The sequence below is a fragment of the Peromyscus californicus genome, unplaced genomic scaffold (genome assembly GCF_007827085.1).
Source record: "Peromyscus californicus insignis strain IS unplaced genomic scaffold, ASM782708v3 Scaffold_19__1_contigs__length_69161282, whole genome shotgun sequence".
NCBI lineage: Eukaryota > Metazoa > Chordata > Mammalia > Rodentia > Cricetidae > Peromyscus > Peromyscus californicus.
In genome coordinates, this window is record NW_026294491.1 from 37,072,052 (window position 1) to 37,090,765 (window position 18,714).

The 18,714-nt window shown below is 49.3% G+C and overlaps 1 protein-coding gene across 7 annotated transcripts in view; it reads right to left on the reverse strand.

The window, feature by feature from the left end:
• Positions 1 to 18,714, reverse strand: part of Inpp4a (inositol polyphosphate-4-phosphatase type I A) — a 129,094-nt gene that overhangs the window by 12,787 nt on the left and 97,593 nt on the right. For 5 of the 7 annotated variants that reach the window (XM_052745138.1, XM_052745134.1, XM_052745137.1 and 2 more), the window contains 8 exons: positions 17,461 to 17,493; positions 13,094 to 13,266; positions 11,907 to 12,030; positions 8,710 to 8,836; positions 8,269 to 8,409; positions 6,257 to 6,354; positions 2,534 to 2,646; positions 713 to 867 (listed from right to left, as the gene is read on the reverse strand). In XM_052745138.1, coding sequence (XP_052601098.1) covers positions 713 to 867; positions 2,534 to 2,646; positions 6,257 to 6,354; positions 8,269 to 8,409; positions 8,710 to 8,836; positions 11,907 to 12,030; positions 13,094 to 13,266; positions 17,461 to 17,493 — 964 coding nt within the window. The remainder of the gene's footprint in view (positions 1 to 712; positions 868 to 2,533; positions 2,647 to 6,256; positions 6,355 to 8,268; positions 8,410 to 8,709; positions 8,837 to 11,906; positions 12,031 to 13,093; positions 13,267 to 17,460; positions 17,494 to 18,714) is intronic. The other 2 variants (XM_052745139.1, XM_052745136.1) reach the window with 1 other exon arrangement.

The window sequence follows — 18,714 nt, forward strand, 5'->3', positions numbered from 1 at the left end:
AGAATTTGGTGAGGACAAATGATACAGAACATTCAGTAGAAGTGACTGTTGAAAACGAGACTTTAACAGCATTGGTGACTACATCAAAGGAGACAGGAAAACCAGGTTTCTTATCCTTTCTTTTGGTATGCGAGGTAGGGAGCTTCCCAGCAGTGCTTGAAACAAGGCATCCATCAACAGAGGACAATCTGAATTCTGGGTTTCATTCTGCAAACACATCTGCTGCCTCAGAACCAGGACATCATTAGGGGGAGGTGGCCAGGGCACACAGACAGCTGTCACCATCAAACATTCACGAGAGCAAACTCTGTCCACTACTAGAGAGGCAGCAGAGCAAACCAGTGCAACCTGCAGACTGGGCTCCTTCACTGGAGTTTGGAGTACACACCGCACGCATGTACACTATGTAAAGCAGCTGCCTGCTGAGAAAGCATGGGCCCCAAACCACAGTCAGGTGGCTCCCCATCCTTGCTGAACTGTCTGACCCCAGTCTGCCCACCACTCTACGGGGCCAGGGCAGTTCTGCTCAAACAGAGTGCTGGCTTGTCCTCTTGGCCTTCTACGAGACTACTACCTGAGTTTGACAGGGCCAGTCGTTTGAGTAGTGGTCAAACTCAAGCGTTCGGGGTGGGGTGGGGGGCTCATCTGCAGCTTACACAGCAAAGGGAAGCGGTGGCTGGGCAGGTGCAGTCCGACAGCAGCCCTCACTCACCTGCGCATGCACTCCAGGGCTTGTGTGAAGACCTGCGGGGCCATGCCATGTTCATGCTGCAGGATCAGGCACTGCTCCAACGTCACCGACATGGCTGTGCGGTCCTTGGCACTCTTGCAGCTGGTGAATCGAACCCCATTAAGGCGGCGGCAGACCTGCCAACAGGAAATGGGCTTTTCTTAGGAGAGAAAAGCCAGCAGAAACGCAGCCCCCTCACAGGGAGGGGGCGCCCCACAGGTCTGGCAGGAGCACCAGCAGTCACTCCAAGCCTAGTCCTAGCCTGACTGCCTGGCTCCCCAACTCTGTGTCTTGCGGAGTTGGTATCAGAACCTAAGGTAACTCCAAACGAGTTCTTAGAGGGTCCCCGCCACCTGAGGAGCCTGATCATCTCTGCCCCGCACCACCATTCCCCAGGAGAACTTGTCCCTTGTGTGTTCTCTCAAGGGACATTCCTTCTAGAGACTTTTGGGCATCATTGTTTTGCACTAACCCTTATAAGCCATGCTTGGGCCTTCTTGGCACATCCAGCCAAGGAATGAGGACACAGAGGAGAACCCAGCCAGGTTCTGCCACTCACAGGGTCCCCTTGTCCCTGGACCTGCTAGTATAAATCCTCTCCCACAGCAAGAACACTGAGGGCATGGCCTTTCATTTCTAGACACACCCTTAGATTTACGGCTCCTAAACACGGCAGCCCCTGGCACTAGAAGAGATCCGCAGTGACAGGTTCCCAACCCTGCCGCACTACAGCCAGCTCTGGGGCTCTGGCTAGGCCTCCTCACCTGACTGAAGGCTTCTGCAAACTAGCTGGGACTCTGTTCATATACAGAAATGAAGATTCAGAAAAAGAACAGCTCTGGGGGACACAATGTCTAAGCGGCATGGCTCTGCTGCCCCATACCCATTGCTCCCACAGATGACCATATGGGCAACATGAAACGGGATATACAAGCATCCTTGAAAACTCTGCACCCCTGAATATATGCTTCTATGGCTGGGACTCTACTGGGAACAAGAACTATGGGGCTGGAAGTTCTGCTTTCTGACTTGACAGGGAGGGTCAGCTGCCCCACATCTAACTCATGCTCGTTCTGTGGCTGCAACGGACAGAACCGCAGTCTCTAAACAAGGCATGTATGGGTGTGGGCATCTGCAGAGCTTCCACTGTGTAGTATAAGAATGGACCAGTGAGGAAAAGCCCTAGTCCACCGTTCAGGGTCTGTCAGTGTCACCCTCAGACTGGCTCTCAGAAATTCACAAAGGTACCTATGAAACGGCTGTCACTTTAGAGCAGGTCTCTGAAACTAAAAGCAAGAGGCATAACCCCACCATGCTGCACAGATCCCCCAAAAGACATGTTCTTCTTCTGTGGGTCCATCCCATTTGCTGGGCCCAGCCTGACAATGCCAAACTAGGCCTCAAACTAAGAGAAAACGGAGAAAGCACAGTCTCTGAATCTAAGACTTTTGTCGCTTGGTGTTTCAAAATACGTCTCACTGTAATTACAAGCTTAAAGAGTGGCCCTAGTCAGACAAAGATCCACAGTGAACCCATCACACATCCCCCCAGGGAGGAGGTCTTACAGCTGGGCTGTTGTAGAATGCAGAAGAGAAGGTCTACTCTCTAAAGCTCCATTCCACCAGCAGATCAGCAGCCACAGACATAAGCAACTCATAATGTAAAGCTCATCCAAGAAAAGGGCCACCACACAGACACCAAAAGCAGGATCTACCAGTAACTGGGAGTGGCCTAGCAAGCACCAGGCCAGGCATTTGCTGCCACGGAAGGAGCATCATAACTCTTCTGCACCATGGTGAGTACCTCAGCAGCTTGCCAGAGGATGTCCACATTCTTATTCTTGCGTGCATGGACGTTCTGTCCTAGGAACCGCAGCAGCTCCGGCAGGCAGGTCTGACTCCGAGATCGAGGTAGACCTGGAAGAGAAGTCAAGTCCATGGGAGAGGGGCCCACTCAAACATACTGCTGCCGAGGAAGTATTTTCCTGCTTCCCAGCACGTACGGGAGAGAGGTGTTTGCAGATTTGAACATGGCTACCAGGATACTGAGCCCTGAATTCCCTTCACTTTATTAGTGCCACCATCAAAGGGCAGCAACTTTTCTCTTTTGTTGGCTTTTCTAAGAGGCAGGAGAAAGGGTTGCTAAAGGAACCATAATTACCCAAGCCTCCTGCATCTCCAAGGGGCAGTGAGCAAGAAGTGAGGGTAAGCTGCCTAGTTTCCAGACCAGCATCAGGAATACAGAATGCTGGGAGCAATGGGTCTTGAGCAGTGAGTGCAGGAAAACCTTGGGAGAGTCTAGAAGTGCAGCCTCCTATGAGAGACCTCAACTCACACTTGAAGGAAGAATGTCTGAATGGCCCAGGGATCCCTAACCCCACTAATTCTAACAGTGCCCCTCTTCCACTGTGGAAGGCTCTAGGCCCTTGCAGGACCTCCTGAGACCCCATGCCATATTGCTTCACCCAAGAAACCTGGGACAAAAATCAAAGACAAGGCAACCACTTGTGAAAGTATTGTGGGTTTTCACACACTGATATTATTAAAGAGAAGAGCCTCAAGGTCACGGCTGAGGAAACCCTTGTCTGAGTCCTCCAGTCAAGTGCAGCTTCTATAAGACAACCTTCCTTTGGTGTACACAGCTCCTGTGCAAATGACTCCTGCTGCTGCGTCCTCACTCGGAAGATAAAGCAGAAAACAGAAGGGAGAAGTCTCCCACCTGTGAGGCCTGCAGTCTGTAATGGAGGTTGTGGGAGCCCAGAGGAGGGGAGCTTCAGCTTGGTCAGGGCATTCACTCTCCAGAGGAGACAAAATGACTCTTCCTCCCCAACTGCCCATCAGCGGCAGCCTCTCCCTGGCCTAACTTGCAACCTTCATCTTAGTGACTACCTACCCCAATGGGGCATATGGACATGGTGCCTTCAGGTGGAGGGAGCCTATGATTCTGGGAATCACAGTTCCCTGACTCCCTCTGGGGACTTATGGGCACATGGACTACCTCTCTCTGGCACCTAGCTTCTGCTTCTGTGGGCTTCCTCATTCCCTGAACTTTATCCTCAACCTGCTTTTGTACCTTCAGGGGGTGAAGTGGGGGTACCAGGAACACCAGAAACTGCCCATCTTCCAAAATGTTGGTCACAGGACTGCCCCTAGTAATGTTCACCACTCCCACCCTCCCTCCATCCTTGGAGCAGCACTGGCCCCTCCATCAGTGTTCATCTTGTTCTCTGGTGGATGCTCTTGTTCCCTACAAGTCCACAGCCTGTCTCTCCTCTTATAGCAGTAAAATAAGATGCTACTGGGATCGGTGTAGCCCCTGAGGAGACTCACCCTCCACACCTCACTGCTCTCTTCTGTCAGGTGTGTGAGACCAGCAGCAGCCACACAGGTGCTGTGGGGTCAAGTCAGCTGAGCTTCATGGAAAGGAGCCAGAGCCCCTGGCCCAGGGCAAGCCCTTGACAGACCTGTTTTCAATAAGGAGCACTAAGGAAGAACTGGAGGACACCTCACTGATGACCTACAGTTGAGTCCTGGGAGGGACGAGAGGCTAGAGTCACTCCTAGAACATATGTGTGCTGGTCAGTTTCATGTCAACCTGACACCAGCTAGAGCTGTTCTGGAAGAGGGAACTACAACTGAGAAGATGCCTCCACCAGACTGGCTGTGGGCAAGACTGTGGTGCACTGTCTTACTGATCATTGATATTGATGCAGGAGGCCCACCCCACTGTGGGTGATGTCACCCCGGGGCTGGTGGTCCTGACTCTATAAGAAAGCATGCTGAGCAAGTCATGGGGAACAAGCCTATAAGCTACTCCTCCATGGCCTCTGCATCAGCTCCTGCCTCCGGGTTCCTGCCTGGAGCTCCTGCCCTCGCTTCCTTTGATGATAGACTATGATGTGGAAGTATAAGCTGAAACAAACTGTTCTCTCCTAAGTTGTTTTGGCTGTGGTGTTTCATCCCAGCCATAGAAACCCTGACTAAGACACTGGGAAAGGATCGATCTGCTTAAGGCCAATATGCTTCAAGTTCTCAAAGTGTTGGCTTCAGGGCTTCAGTGGCACTGGCTCTCAGTCAGAACCTGGCAGTGTGCCTCTGCCCCGACCATGCCACAGCAGCAGCAGGTGAGGGGCACAAGGAAACAATGTCAGGGGACACTCTTGCCTTCCCGGGCCTGCCTGTAGCCTGTGTCCCCTCCTCCATTCTAACCAGAACACTAGGGAGCCCAAGCAGAGACAGCTTTTCCCCATTTCCTACATGAGCACTGCCAAATGGATGCCAATGCCTTCTCCCGGGTCTTTCTTAACTGTCTATGAATATAGGTTCACAGCCAGGCCGCCCTTCTTTCCCTGGACACACATATTAGTACTGTCCTCTTACGATTCACAACAGTGGCCATGGAACAGTATGCAGGGCACTTAGCCTGGTGCCTGGCTCATCAGTGACCTGCAAGTGTTCTGTGCATTGTTTCATCATCGGTCTCAACTCTAGGATCCATATCATCTTCTAACAGAATGCAAAGGAAGCCCACTTATATCCCCAGTCAAGATACTGTTTCCATCCAACACACAAGAGAAATGAAACTTATCTCCAGTCGAGGGCAGGTGTCTGTATGCCCTGTGTGGTGCCCAAAGAGGCAGGGGCTGTCTCACTGGGTATAAACATGGCAGAGGCTCAGTGAGTTTGCTGGGATGAAGCCAGAAGAGTTGTACAGTGACAAGTTCTGTTGAGCAGCTCTGGGCTTTTCCCTGAGTGCTGTGGCTGCCCAAACCCTCTCTGAAGTGTCCTCACATGGAGAACAGAGACCTATACATGAGCACAACATGGAATTCCACTGTCTCGGGAAGACTGTGGCAGGGTCATCTTGCCCACAAACACTCAGTATGAAGTACCTTTTCTGAATCTTACTCTACATGCCAGGGACAGAAAAACACAGACAGCTCATGCAGAACCCTTGGACTGCCTCCCAGAACCCCCAGTGCTCCCAGCAGGTGCACACAGTCTGCCATGGAATGTACCAACGAGAGGCAGAACACTATGGCAGAAAGTGCTGTCATATATAGCAGAAGAGAGTCCACTGCAGAAGAGGGAACAGGGGCTGCAGCACCAGGGAAGCTTTCCTGGGGCGGGGCGGGGGGGGATGGGGGGGGACTCAAGTCAGGCAAATGGGATGCCATGCACACATGTGAGGAGTGGAGAAGGAAGAGCGCAAACACATCTGTGTAGGGTTTGTGCACACAAATGGATGTGCACACCACTGCTTATGTGAGGAGTGGAGAAGGAAGAGCGCAAACACATCCGTGTAGGGTTTGTGCACACAAATGGATGTGCACACCACTGCTTATGTGAGGAGTGGAGAAGGAAGAGCGCAAACACATCTGTGTAGGGTTTGTGCACACAAATGGATGTGCACACCACTGCAGTAGGATGAGCTGGGCAGCATCCAGACAGCAGAGGGCTAGAGCTCAGGCATCCAAAATGAAGACTGCACAAGCAGTGTGGAACACACGAGTGAAGGAATACTCACAGTCCTCCGGCAAAACCTCCTTAAACTGCTCAAAGTAGGAATTCAACCGCACCAAGCTCTCTATGTTGATGACTTCTTGTAAGGATGTGTCTCCAAACCTTGGGGAGAATCAGGACATCAGTAGACAGGCCATGCCATCTTCCTCTAACAAGCTGAAAGCTACAAGAAATCTACAGGGATGATTCTCCCACGGGGATAAGCTGCCAGTCCAAACCCCAGGTCCCTCCTCCTTCCTGAGGATGAAGCCATCCCTACAACACTGGGCACGGATTTCACAAGCAGAGGCCACTGGAACTCACTACAGGTACGCCTATGAGTGCATTGGTGCAGGGTCTGTGCTTGCTACAGCTTGGTAAGAAGTCTCTCCGTGCAAGTCCACATGTGGAAGGCTTGGGCTCTGAGCACCAGTGACAGTGACTGGATCCTGATGGCTCACTGCTAAGTGTCCAGCTAAATGTTCTATTAGGAGCTGGGGCCTAGCTGGAGGAAGGAGACACTGGAGGCACATCTTTTAAGGGCTGACCTTGTCTTCTGACCCTCCCTGTCTCATGCACACCATGGGGTGAGCGACTTTGTCCCCCCATCTGAGTTCTACACCGTGGTTCTCTGCCTTGCCATGCACAGGCTGTGGAGCAACAGAGCCAGCAACCACGGTCTGAAACTTCTGAAATCCTAAGTCAGAGTAAACCTTTACTTCTAAAGTTTTGATCTTTTTAAAGGTGGTTTGTCACAGCAACATAAAAATGACCGACAGCACCAGGCTCAGAGACTGAAAGTCCATTGTGTGTCACAGGCTCTCAAAGGCACCCAGGAAAGGGGACAGCAGTGAGGGGAGCCAGGAATAAGGAGACTATGCTGGGATCTGAAGTCACCCTCTGCTGTGTGAACACTAACTGTCCCTCTAGGTTGGGCTGGGGCCTTTGCTCTTTCCTCATCAGGTAGGTGTGACCTATGCCCACTACATGTTGCAAGAATGACTATACCAAATACATGAGGTAAGTAATAGATGCCACCTTCAAGGAAGGTGCTAAACAGTAAAAAGGGGAAGGGGGTTGTACTTGTACAGTCTGAGACCTGGGCCCTCAGCCCAGCCCACCACTCCCCTGCTCTATGTCCTACCAGCATCAGCCTCAGAGGCAGTACTCCTTCCTTCTCAAATAGACAATTCACCCTGGTACCCACAACAGCTTTGTGTCTAGCAGGCACCTGCCCCCTCGGGGAGATGGGGGTGGGGACTTTCCATTCTGTGCAGTCTCCCTTCATCTCAGAAGCAAATCAAACTTACGTATGTGCTGCTGGAGCAAGCAAGCAAACCAAGCCAATACTGCTCACTCTTCAACTCCACTCTCTCCTCCTCAGACTCTTCATACATCCTCCTCTATCCTCTTCTGCTCACTCTTCAACTCCACTCTCTCCTCCTCAGACTCTTCATACATTCTCCTCTATCCTCTTCTGCTCACTCATTTGGACTTGTCTCAGGCAGGGAATGTCTTCCCTCTCAGCTGCAGCTCCCACAAGAGGCCTATTCTCCTCAAACTAGATTCTTCTAGATCTTGCCTCAAGAGGGCTCTGTTTTCTGCACTGGTGCCTCAGCCTTATCTGCTCTAAACACTACCTTCCCCATGGGCCTGAGCTCAGAGAAGGCACCAACCCACTTGTCCAATCTACAAGCCTAGGGCCTCAGTTTACTTATCCTCTGTGCTGCTTACATCGGTCTCCAGTTGGTCCCTTCTCAGAACACTTACAGCATGCTCCACCTATCCAGATCCATAGTACTGCCCTGTGGCCCGGCCTCTTCAGCAACATCCTCACGTTTCTCTTGAATCCTTTCTACCCATGGCCAGCAATGTGACCTACTTAACGTGGAGATCTGATCATGCCCTGTTCTACTAAAAGTTGTACAACATCTCTCAGCAACCACAGTGTATCCCCAGTTGAGGTAAGCCCATACCCACAGTTCCATGGACACTTAAACACCCCAGCTGCATAGGCACTAGGAGAGTGGCACACACCTCTCAGCCAGTGTCTGTTGCTCATTGATGCCCACGTTGAAGAGGACTGGCTGCACCCGCAGCAGCATGCCACTCTGGATCTCTCGGGGCAGGGAGTCGAACAGTGGTCCTGGCAGAGGGATCCGCACATTAAAGCCATCACTAGTGGAGAGAGGAAAAGTAGGGATAAGATCAGAACACTGAGAGTAGGGGACAGATCCAAAGTATACTTCAGAGCGTTTGTGACACTCTGGCTACTGTGGTTCAAGTGCCCACTCAGACCTTTAAGGAGAAATTCTGAAATTGATGTGGGTAGAGGGAAGGCTGTATGCCACGTTTTAAAAGAGTAAAACAAAATCAAATAAAAGCAAAGTGTATAACAGAGCATATCCTGTGTCCAGTGAGACAAACGCAAACAGTGAAATGCTATTGCCTGGAGCATCTAAGAGATGATTATTTTACCGGTTTCCTGTGATGACTGGCAGCATGTCAGTTGATGTATTTGAAGTAGCCTGGGTGACTTTAAAGGTCACGTTCCTCAAGTCCATGATTCCAAGGCTCATGTCCTCCAACATGGCCAGCTCCTCTCCTGAGAGGAGAAGATAAAGAGAGAAGGGTGGTGTCAAGGCCTGCTATTCTCCCCAGGTCAGTTGTGAACAAAGGCCTAAGGCATGGATGGGAGGGCATTCTCTGAGCCCCTTCCCCTCAACATAGCAGCACTCTGTGAGCGAATTTGCTACTGACCACATAATAACACTGCCAATGTAGGCTGGTAGAACTGGGGACCATCCTTCTCAAGGTTTTGTGCATGGAACCTCAAAAGCTCATGCCAGTTCTTCAAGGATGGGAATAGAAACAGTAAAACAGCTTTGCTGTGGCCAATTCATCCACCACCAATGGCTGGATACCTCATCAAAAACCCATAACCTTAAGAGATTGGGTGTATTCGGGGTGGGATGGCCTTAGAAGGAGAATGCAGATAGATCCATATTTACCACAAAACTGAACAAAACTGGAGTCCAAGTGGATCAAAGACCCCAACATAAAACCAGATTCACTGACCCTGATAGAAGAGAAAGTGGGGGAATAGCTTTGAATGCATTGGCACAGGAGACAATTTCCCAAACACAACACCAATAGTGTAGGCCCTAAGATCAACAATTAATAAGTGTGAACTCATGAAACTGAAAAGCCTCTGTAAGGCAGAGGACACTGTCAATAGGAGAAAATGGCAGCCCACAGAATAGGGAAAGATTTTCACCAACTCCACATCTGACAGAGGACTAATTTCTAAAATATTTAAAGAACTCAAGAAACTAGACATCAAAAAAAAAAAAAAAGAAAAACAAATAATCCAATTAAAAATGGGGTAAAGATCTAAACAGAGAATTTGCAACAGAGGAATCTCAAATGGCTGAGAAACACTTAAGAAGATGCTCAACATCCTTAGCTATCAGGAAAACGCAAATCAAAACTTACTTTTGAGATTTCACACTTGTCAGAATGGCTAAGATCAGTAACACAAGTGACAGTTCATGCGGGAGAGGGTGTGGAGCAAGGGGAACACTCCTCCATTGCTGGTGGGAGTATAAACTTGTATAGCCACTATGGAAATCAATACAGTGGTTTTTCAGAAAACTGGGAATCAATCTACCTCAAAACCCAGCAATACCACTCCTGGGCATATATCCAAAGGTGCTCTACCATACCACTAGGACACTTGCTCAACTACGTTCATTCATAGCAACTTTTTCATAATAACCAGAAACTGGAAACAACCTGGATGCCCCTCAATCAAAGAATGGGTAAAGAAAATGTGGCACATTCACACAATGGAGTATTACTCGTCTGTTAAAAAAAAAATAACACCATGAAATTTGCAGGCAAATGGATGGAACTAAAAAAAATCATCCTGAGTGAGGTAACCCAGACCCAGAAAGATAAACATTGTATGTACTCACTTTTAAGTGGCTATTAGCTGTAAAGGATAATCATGCTATAATCCATAGACACAGAGAGGCTAAGTAACAAGGAGGGCTCAAGGGGGAGGGGAATGCATGCTGGGAAGAGGAAATAGAAGAGATATCTCAGGTGGTCTGGGAGCAGGTAGGGATGGGAACAGGAGGGATCAGGTAGGGGCAAATAGAGGGAGAGAGTTCTGGGAGAGACAACTGGAATTGGGGAGCATTTGGGGGACAAGGTAGAAACTTAAAGTGTAGTGAAAACTCCCTGGAATCTATGAGTGTGACCCTAGCTAAGACTCCTAGAAATGGGGGATACAGAGCCTGAAATGGTCATCTCCTATAGGCAGGCAAGACTTCCAGTTGAGGAACCAACCCAGCCACAAAACCTTTGACCTACAATTTGTCCTGTCTACAAGATGTACTGGATGGTGCAGAAATTGTGGGAGTGGTCAACCAATGACTGGTCCAGCTTGAGACCCTTACCAGCCTACACTTGACACTGCCTGGAGGGTCAGGACCCAGAGGCTGGATAGACCAGAGAGCTAGGATGGAACCAAACATGACTGGAAAAACAAACAAACAAACAACAACAAAAACACCATGACCAACCACAATGGAAAGATTCTTAATGATATTCTGCTATACTCATAGATTGGTGCCTAGCCCAATTTCCATCAGAGAGGCTTCATCCAGCAACTGATGGAAACAGATGCAGAGACACATAGCTAAACACTAGGTCAAGCTCAGGGAATCCTTCAGAAAAGGGGAAGGAAGGATTATAGGAGCCAGAGGGGTCAAGGACACCACAAGAACACAGCCCACAGAATCAACTAGCCAGGGCTCACAGGGGCCATAGAGACTGAACTGACAACCAGGGAGCCTTGTACGGGTCTGACCTAGGTCCTCTGCGTACATGTTATGGTTGCGTAGTCTGATCTTCTTGCAGAACTCCTAACAGTGGGAGCAGGGGCTGTCCTACACTTCCGCCTGGTTTTGGAACTCTTCCTCCTACTGGGTCGCCCCATCCAGTAAATATGTGGGGAGGTGACACCTTACTGCGACCTGATATGCCATGCTTGGTTGATATCCCTGGGAGGCCGAAACGGAGGAAAGGATTGGGAGGAGAGGGGAAGGAGTGGGGAAGGAGCAGGAGGAGAGGGGGGAGGGGAAATTAGGGGGTTGGGACACAGTATATAAAAGAAGAAGTCAATAAATAAATAAACTATAATCCCACGATGAAAACATACTTTTTCAAAGTAGTCCATTTTCACCTTCTCGGAAGAAATAATAGAAAACAAGTCTAGGGGGAGAGAGTCTCCCTAAACTGCAATTTGGAATCGGCTTTTAAGTTTCTAACCACCCCTTTTTCCCCTGGACCCAGCAACTCTCCTTCTCAGCTGGAAAAAGGAGCCCACACAATTACAAATGTCTTCATGGACAGGTATCCCTGCACCAAAGATTTAGTGGGAGTCATTCGGAAGAAACCCAAATTATCCTCCATGCTCACTAGAAAGACCGTCGAGATACATGACATCACTCCTGCAAACCTATGCAGGAGTATCGCCTGGTTCTTTGTACATATCCTGGTTTGAATGCTCGAACTCATTAATATGGAAGGAAGGAGGGAGGTAGAAGCACAATCGGAACCACCCTTGTGGCCCTGGGCCAGTGGTCACACCCAAGGTGGAGTCTCACCATAGGTGCTCAGCAGGCTCTCAAACTGGGCCAGAAGCCCGATGGTATAGAGCTGCCGCAGGAAGCCGTCATCGTGCAGGCAGTTCCTCAGCTTGATGATGAAGCCGCAGATGAGGGCCGTCAGCTGTGGGGAGGCACAGGGAGTGGTGTGTAGAACATTTATTACGTATACACTGTTCTGCCCGCATGTATCCCTGCACACCAGAAGAGGGCATCAGATCTCATTACAGATGGTTGTGAGCCACCATGTGGGTGCTGGGAATTGAACTCAGGACCTCTGGAAGAGCAGCCAGGGCTCTTAACCTCTGAGTCATCTCTCCAGCCCTAGAACAGGCATTTTTACCCCAGGCAGAAACCAGCACATCCCCTGGCCCCTCTGTTTCTTTCCACTGCTCAAGGAACATCAGCAGCATCTCTTATCCCCCAGGGAAGGGCTATGGGCTGGGACCACAGGCATCAAAGGCTATGGGGAAGGTGGTGAACACCATAGGCTTGCAGCACCTGTCAAAGGTGGGCTTGGTTTGGGCTCAGCCTCTCACATGACCTGCTTGGGGTTGTTCCTGAACTGAAACTTTCTGGAAGCTTAGAATCAATTCCCCATAGGGAAAGGGCTATCTACTCAGACCCACACCAACCCTGTCTGGAAACAAGAGTGAACGTAGCTGCTTAGTTTCCTTAGGGAGGTTTTCTGTATGACGAAACAGACTTCCCAGCATCGGTGGGGGAACTACAGAGCACCAGCCCCCTCCAAGCTCCTCACATCATGAGTTCTATTCCTGGCCTCTTTTACCTTGGAGATTCATCACAACTCTCACTGAATGGAAACTGAAATCTTTAAATGGGGCCCTGTGACAAGCCACAGAACTTGAGTGCCTGCTGTTTCAACTGCACTGACAAGCACCCATGTGGTCCTCGATCACATCCCTTGTGGAGAAAAAGGAGGTGACAGAGGCCTTTGCCATTGTCCTGCTTGGTGCTGGGCTCTCCTGTCAGAGCTGGCTCTTCAGGAGGAACAACTACTCATCAATGAGGTATCTCCTTCCTGTGCCTCTCTATTAAAGCAACAGGTTGGGGAAACAAGGCCACCTGTGCTTTGCACAAGTACAGGGGAAGGACAGAGCTGCCCGAGTCTCTTTCTCGAAGGTAGGAGGTACCCAGGAGCACCCTGATGTCCTCTGGAGGCTTACGGTTTGGCAGAAGACGACGTCACGGCGGTACTGCAGGCTCAGGTATGAGGCAATGGTGGGGGCACTGTCCTGCATGAGCAGGAAGACCATGGCCTTCTTGGCTTTGTCGCTCATCATGGCCACACAGTCTGTGAGGGTGGTCAGCAGAGGGTAAAGGGCCTCGCTCCATTCACCTGCACGTGAGTGAAGGGCTTGTCAGAACTTAAAGGAAGGCTTCAAGAAGTACGTCCTGTAAAGCAGCAAGCCACTACCCCTAACCAATGTTCCATCCTGCCTCTCACACCCTTAGCCTCTCTAGACCTTCTGACCTTGCTTGCCCCACCACATGGCCTGAAGAAATAGCACTAAGTTCTGCCCAGAGCCGACTCTGCTCCATCCCTCTGCTTCACTTGTTGCAGTAAACTAAAGCAGTTCTACTCTGGTGGCATCCACATACACCAGCCACTCTAAAACTACTGGGGACTCCTTCCTCCATAGGCAAGACTATGGCTGTTGAAGAAAACAACCACAGAAGCCTTTGTAGGCCGTGACAAGGCCACAAACAGATTGTGTGTGCACCACAGCCTGGCGGTTCCTCTACCCCACAAGGAATGTGCACAGACAGGGTGTATGTCATGGCCCTTCTCCCAGCACAGTGCCAACTCTGCTCCTGTCCCCTCCTCTGAGCTCATTCTCTTCCTCAACCCCCACTTCCCCGCTTGATGCAACTATTTCCAGCTCAGTTTGCTTTCAGAAATGTAATGGAACTTTGACCCTCTACCAAAACAACCCTTTAAAAATAGAACCCTGGAGGGGAAGAGCAGGGTTGGGGGCAGCTCTGGCTTGGCCTTTGTTTGCTTCCTTCTTGGAAGACATCAAAAAGACATGCCATGTCCAAAAAGAGACATCAGCACATCCCTACTGGGTGAAGCCAGCTCTCCAAACCAGCTCAAGGCAGTGCACACCCTGAGGGACAGAGTGCAGGTGACAGCGTCCTCAGACCAGCCACCGCACTGCTGGAGGAGCCTCGGCCTCTCACACACACGGCCAGAGACACTAAGAGGAGGAGCTGGCTCTGCTTGTTCACCATCTGGCTAGCACCTTAACTCCAAGAATGTGTAGAGGAACTTGCCCATACTCAACAACAGGCCTAAGTACACGAAACAGTCCAGGGTTGGAAATGATCTAACTAGATATGCAGGCACACTGCATGTGGACAAAGGCTATGTCTGTAATGGAAAAGAAGCTTAAATTTAGAATCTAAAGCAGAAAGGTCTTAGCAAATATGACACAGTGACAAAGAACACTGGACTGAGAAGTGGAAAATATGAGTTCCAGGCCTGGCTGCTGAGCAGTGGTGAACACAGGCAAGGCCCTGGACCCCTCAGCCACGTGGTATGTCTTGGGAAAAATCAGAGAGAAGCACTAGATAGACTCCCAGACCTAACTCTCCCTCTGTTCTTCTCAGACAAGTTTCCGGTTTCTTTGAAGAACTCTGTCAACAGAGTCTATCAAAAATGGCCAACGAAAACTATAGAGTATAGCAAATCATTTAGGAATGGTGCAGTCAGTAAAAATCTTCTTCATAAGCCAGGTATGGTAGTGCATGCCTACAATCCCAGGGCCTGGGAGGCTGAGGTCGGAGGATAACAAGTTCAAGGCTAGCCTGGACTACATACCAATATCCAACCTCAAAAAATAAAAACAACCAAGCTCCCTCTATCCCCCAAATACTGCTCTTGAGTAAGAATTGAAATGCTTAGATCATTTTTACTTTGTTTTTCCAATTATTACACATATACAATTCATAGGATAACCATGGCCATTTTAACCCGAAAATAATCAGAGCATCAAGTTGTTTGTTTAACTCAGCAAGCTTCCCCAATATGACGTTTCACTTTAGCCACTGTTTTCAGAAATGAAATTCATGTAAGAAAGACTTATTTGCTAAGCTAGAAAGACAAAAAGAGCACAAAGAAACTGCTAAAAGGCACTGCGACACTTGTCTTGGAAACTGCGAGTGTGACATCTTCCCAGATGGTACCAGACAAGTCTGGACGGCCAGAGTTCAGTAAGGGCACCCACCACCATTCCCAGCATTTCTAACAGCATTCCCATCTTATCCACGCAGAGGGGAAATGGGCTCTGCGGCTAAGAGCCTTCTAAGACACAAAGAGAACGGGCACCTGTAAATGTCTGACTCTCAAGCCATTATCTTTAGTAGTGAGCCTGCTTCTGCTAAGGAGAGAGCAGGAGGAAGGTAGTAGTAGGTGTCTTGAGTATGAACAGAAACTCAATTTAAAAACATCCCAAGCCAAATTGATTTCAATGGCAGCACATGGAATCTACTGGCTGGGATGCTGAAGTTGGTAAAGGGTTTTCAATGTGCTACCTCAAAATGAAAGACTACTACTATAACTACTACTTGTTACTGTTACTATTATTTTTTTAAAAACAGGTCAACTAAGCAATGTGCTAGGTGCTGCAGCTGTTCTGCTTCTAGGGGCTAAACTCTCAGCCACCTGCTAACTTGTGATGCCTGCTGCCTGGATAGCCCATGGTCCATGCTACTTCAGGGAACCTCAAGTGCTCCTCTAATCCACAGCCTGCTTTTGTTTTGTTTGTTTTTTCATTAACCCATCAGTACAAACGGGGAATGAGAGACAAAGTGTGTGTCTGTATATTTGTTGATCTTATGTATATGTAGTATACGCATGTATGTGCTCTGGTGTAGGTGTGTATATCCGTATGTACAACATGCGTGAAGACTAGAAGTTGATGTCTAGTGTCCTCTTCTACCACTCCCATCTTACTTTTTGAGATAGGGTGGCTTATAAACCTGATGCTCACCAACTGGCCGACCTCCTGGCCAGCCAGTAACCTCAGGACCAGCCTGTCTCCACCTCGCCCCCAGTGTTGGGATTACAGGCATGCTCTGCCACGTCTGGCTTTTCTCTTGGGAGATGGGGACTCTGAAATCAGATCCTCATGGTCAAGCAGCAAACACTTTACCCATCTCTCCAGCCTCTGGACTGTGTGTGTTTAATACAGACTAAATATGCAGTATAGGACTCCTGGCAGGGAACCATTTTTCTCCATTTAACATCAACTGTGGAAAAGCCACCAGTGCTTCCCGAGTGGAGGAAGAGTTCTACAAGCCAGAAAGAAACCAGAGTGGAGAAGAACCCCTGAGCTCCTGCCATAGGCTCACAGCTCACCACTTCTGGTCCTCACTGCTTGTCATGGTCCCAGACTTGCAGGCAAGAAAAGAGCAAGGTTAACTGTGCATCTACTAAGGCTCAATGGCCCTTCGGGCTCATCCATGACACTGGGACCTAAGACCCACTCACGGCTGCTCCACTGATGTCTGGGGAAAGAGAACTATAAAGGGACCAAAAGCAAACTGGGAAGGCACAATGAGCCCAGTTAGATGCCACTTCAATGTGGTTCTGGGCCTGCTGCCGGGTGGTCCCAGTCAGTGGACTCATGGCACTGTGTCAGTGGGCAGAAATGGCTCCATCAATCCTCGCCCACTGTTTGCTGTACTCTAGATATTAAGCAGGTGTCTTTCCATCTTACATCTACTCAGAAATATGCAATCATTGAACTGATCATATAGCTAATTTTTTTGAGTAAAAATTGTTTGGGGGAAGAGAAGCGCATGCACACCAAGAAAACCACAAGCCATATACAGGAAGCTCATTGGGAGCTAGATCAGGGGTTGGCACAACCTACAACAGAGTCTTTACAGACTAGGAGAGCAACAGAGTCTCTGCTGTACAACTCAAGATAATAGGTGATAGACAAAATGTTAGAAATGCAGGCTGTGGCCAGGATTTAGTTCAAGACCATAGTTCACCAACCCCTGAGCTAGAACCAGGGACATTGGGTTCTCCATGAAAATGTAGCAGAAAGGTTTCATTTTTAGCAGTAATCCCAACTGAGGCCCAGATCGATGTCTGGTAAGAGTCCTAAAGCTGCATCCAGAAGCTGACGAGAGGCTGCTGCACCACCACATCCCCAGTGGATACAAATCATCCAACTGTGCCTTTAGAGCTATGTGCAAGAGTTCAAGTGAACGGACAAGGAATATTCACAAACATGTAGCTTTCTAAATCAGATCACCCACCACTGGACCCAACGCACTCAGAAGTAAATCTTGTGAAAAGGCTTTAGGATACAGAAGGAAAAACACAATGTGTCTAGCAGCCTACTTCAGGCCATAATTCCCTCAGTCCCACAGGTCCCTCACCAAACCTCAAAACAAAGGAAGTCCTAAGGTATTTTCCCAACTATGGGAACACAAACCAATCTTAGATAATTGAACTACAAGTACTCCCTGAATATTTAAAAGACACCAGCAGGAACCTTGAATGGAGACCACGTACCTGGACTGGACTCTTCAGGAGGGGGGCTGCAATCTGCACAGAAATGGAGGGCAACAGGGATGATTAAGGAGCAGCACACAGTTCAAACATGAGCAACTCAGTCTCAGAGCTGCTGCATCAGCAGCTTGCAACAAGGTGGTTAAACAGATGGAGAAGAGGCCTGGGGCCCAGGCGCCTCTTACTCAGTTTTCCCAAGGGCAGCATACTTGCTGCTGTGAGCAGCTGAGCCCTCTCAGTAGTGAACAACAGTGATTCACCAGAGCCAACATCCATGTTGGTAACACATCAACATACAATGTTCTAGATGAATGAACCAACACACACAACACCACAGATGCCACACTGATGATGGTGCAATGATGGAGCCCATGTTAGCTTACAACATCGAATGAGACAGACTGACCAATCAAGTCTGCGTGTCAACTGTGGAGCCCACTGCCCCTGTTTACTGGAGAATCCAGGGTTCAGGATCTACTGCTGACCTTCAAACTGGTAAGGACCAATGATAAAACCAAGATGCCAAAGGAACCATATGCCAGTCTTTAAAACCCAATTAAACTAAATGTAAAAGCTGTGTGATTTGGAAGATGGCTCCAATTAGGAAACTCCTCCAGTTAGACTGTCCCTTCAGCTAGGCTGTCCTCCAGTTAGACTGTCCTCCAGTTAGGCTGTCCTTCAGCTAGGCTGTCCTCCAGTTAGACTGTCCTCCAATTAGGAAACTCCTCCAGTTAGGCTGTCCTCCAGTTAGACTGTCCTCCAGTTAGACTGTCCTCCAGTTAGGCTGTCCTCCAGTTAGACTGTCCCTTCAGCTAGGCTGTCCTCCAGTTAGGCTGTCCTCCAGTTAGACTGTCCCTTCAGCTAGGCTGTCCTCCAGTTAGACTGTCCTCCAGTTAGACTGTCCTCCAGTTAGGCTGTCCTCCAGTTAGACTGTCCTCCAGTTAGACTGTCCTCCAGTTAGGCTGTCCTCCAGTTAGACTGTCCCTTCAGCTAGGCTGTCCTCCAGTTAGACTGTCCTCCAGCTAGGCTGTCCTCCAGCTAGACTGTCCTCCAGTTAGACTGTCCTCCAGCTAGACTGTCCTCCAGTTAGGCTGTCCTCCAGCTAGACTGTCCTCCAGCTAGACTGTCCTCCAGCTAGACTGTTCCTCCAGTTAGACTGTCCCTTCAGCTAGGCTGTCCTCCAGCTAGACTGTCCTCCAGCTAGGCTGTCCTCCAGTTAGGCTGTCCTCCAGTTAGACTGTCCTCCAGCTAGGCTGT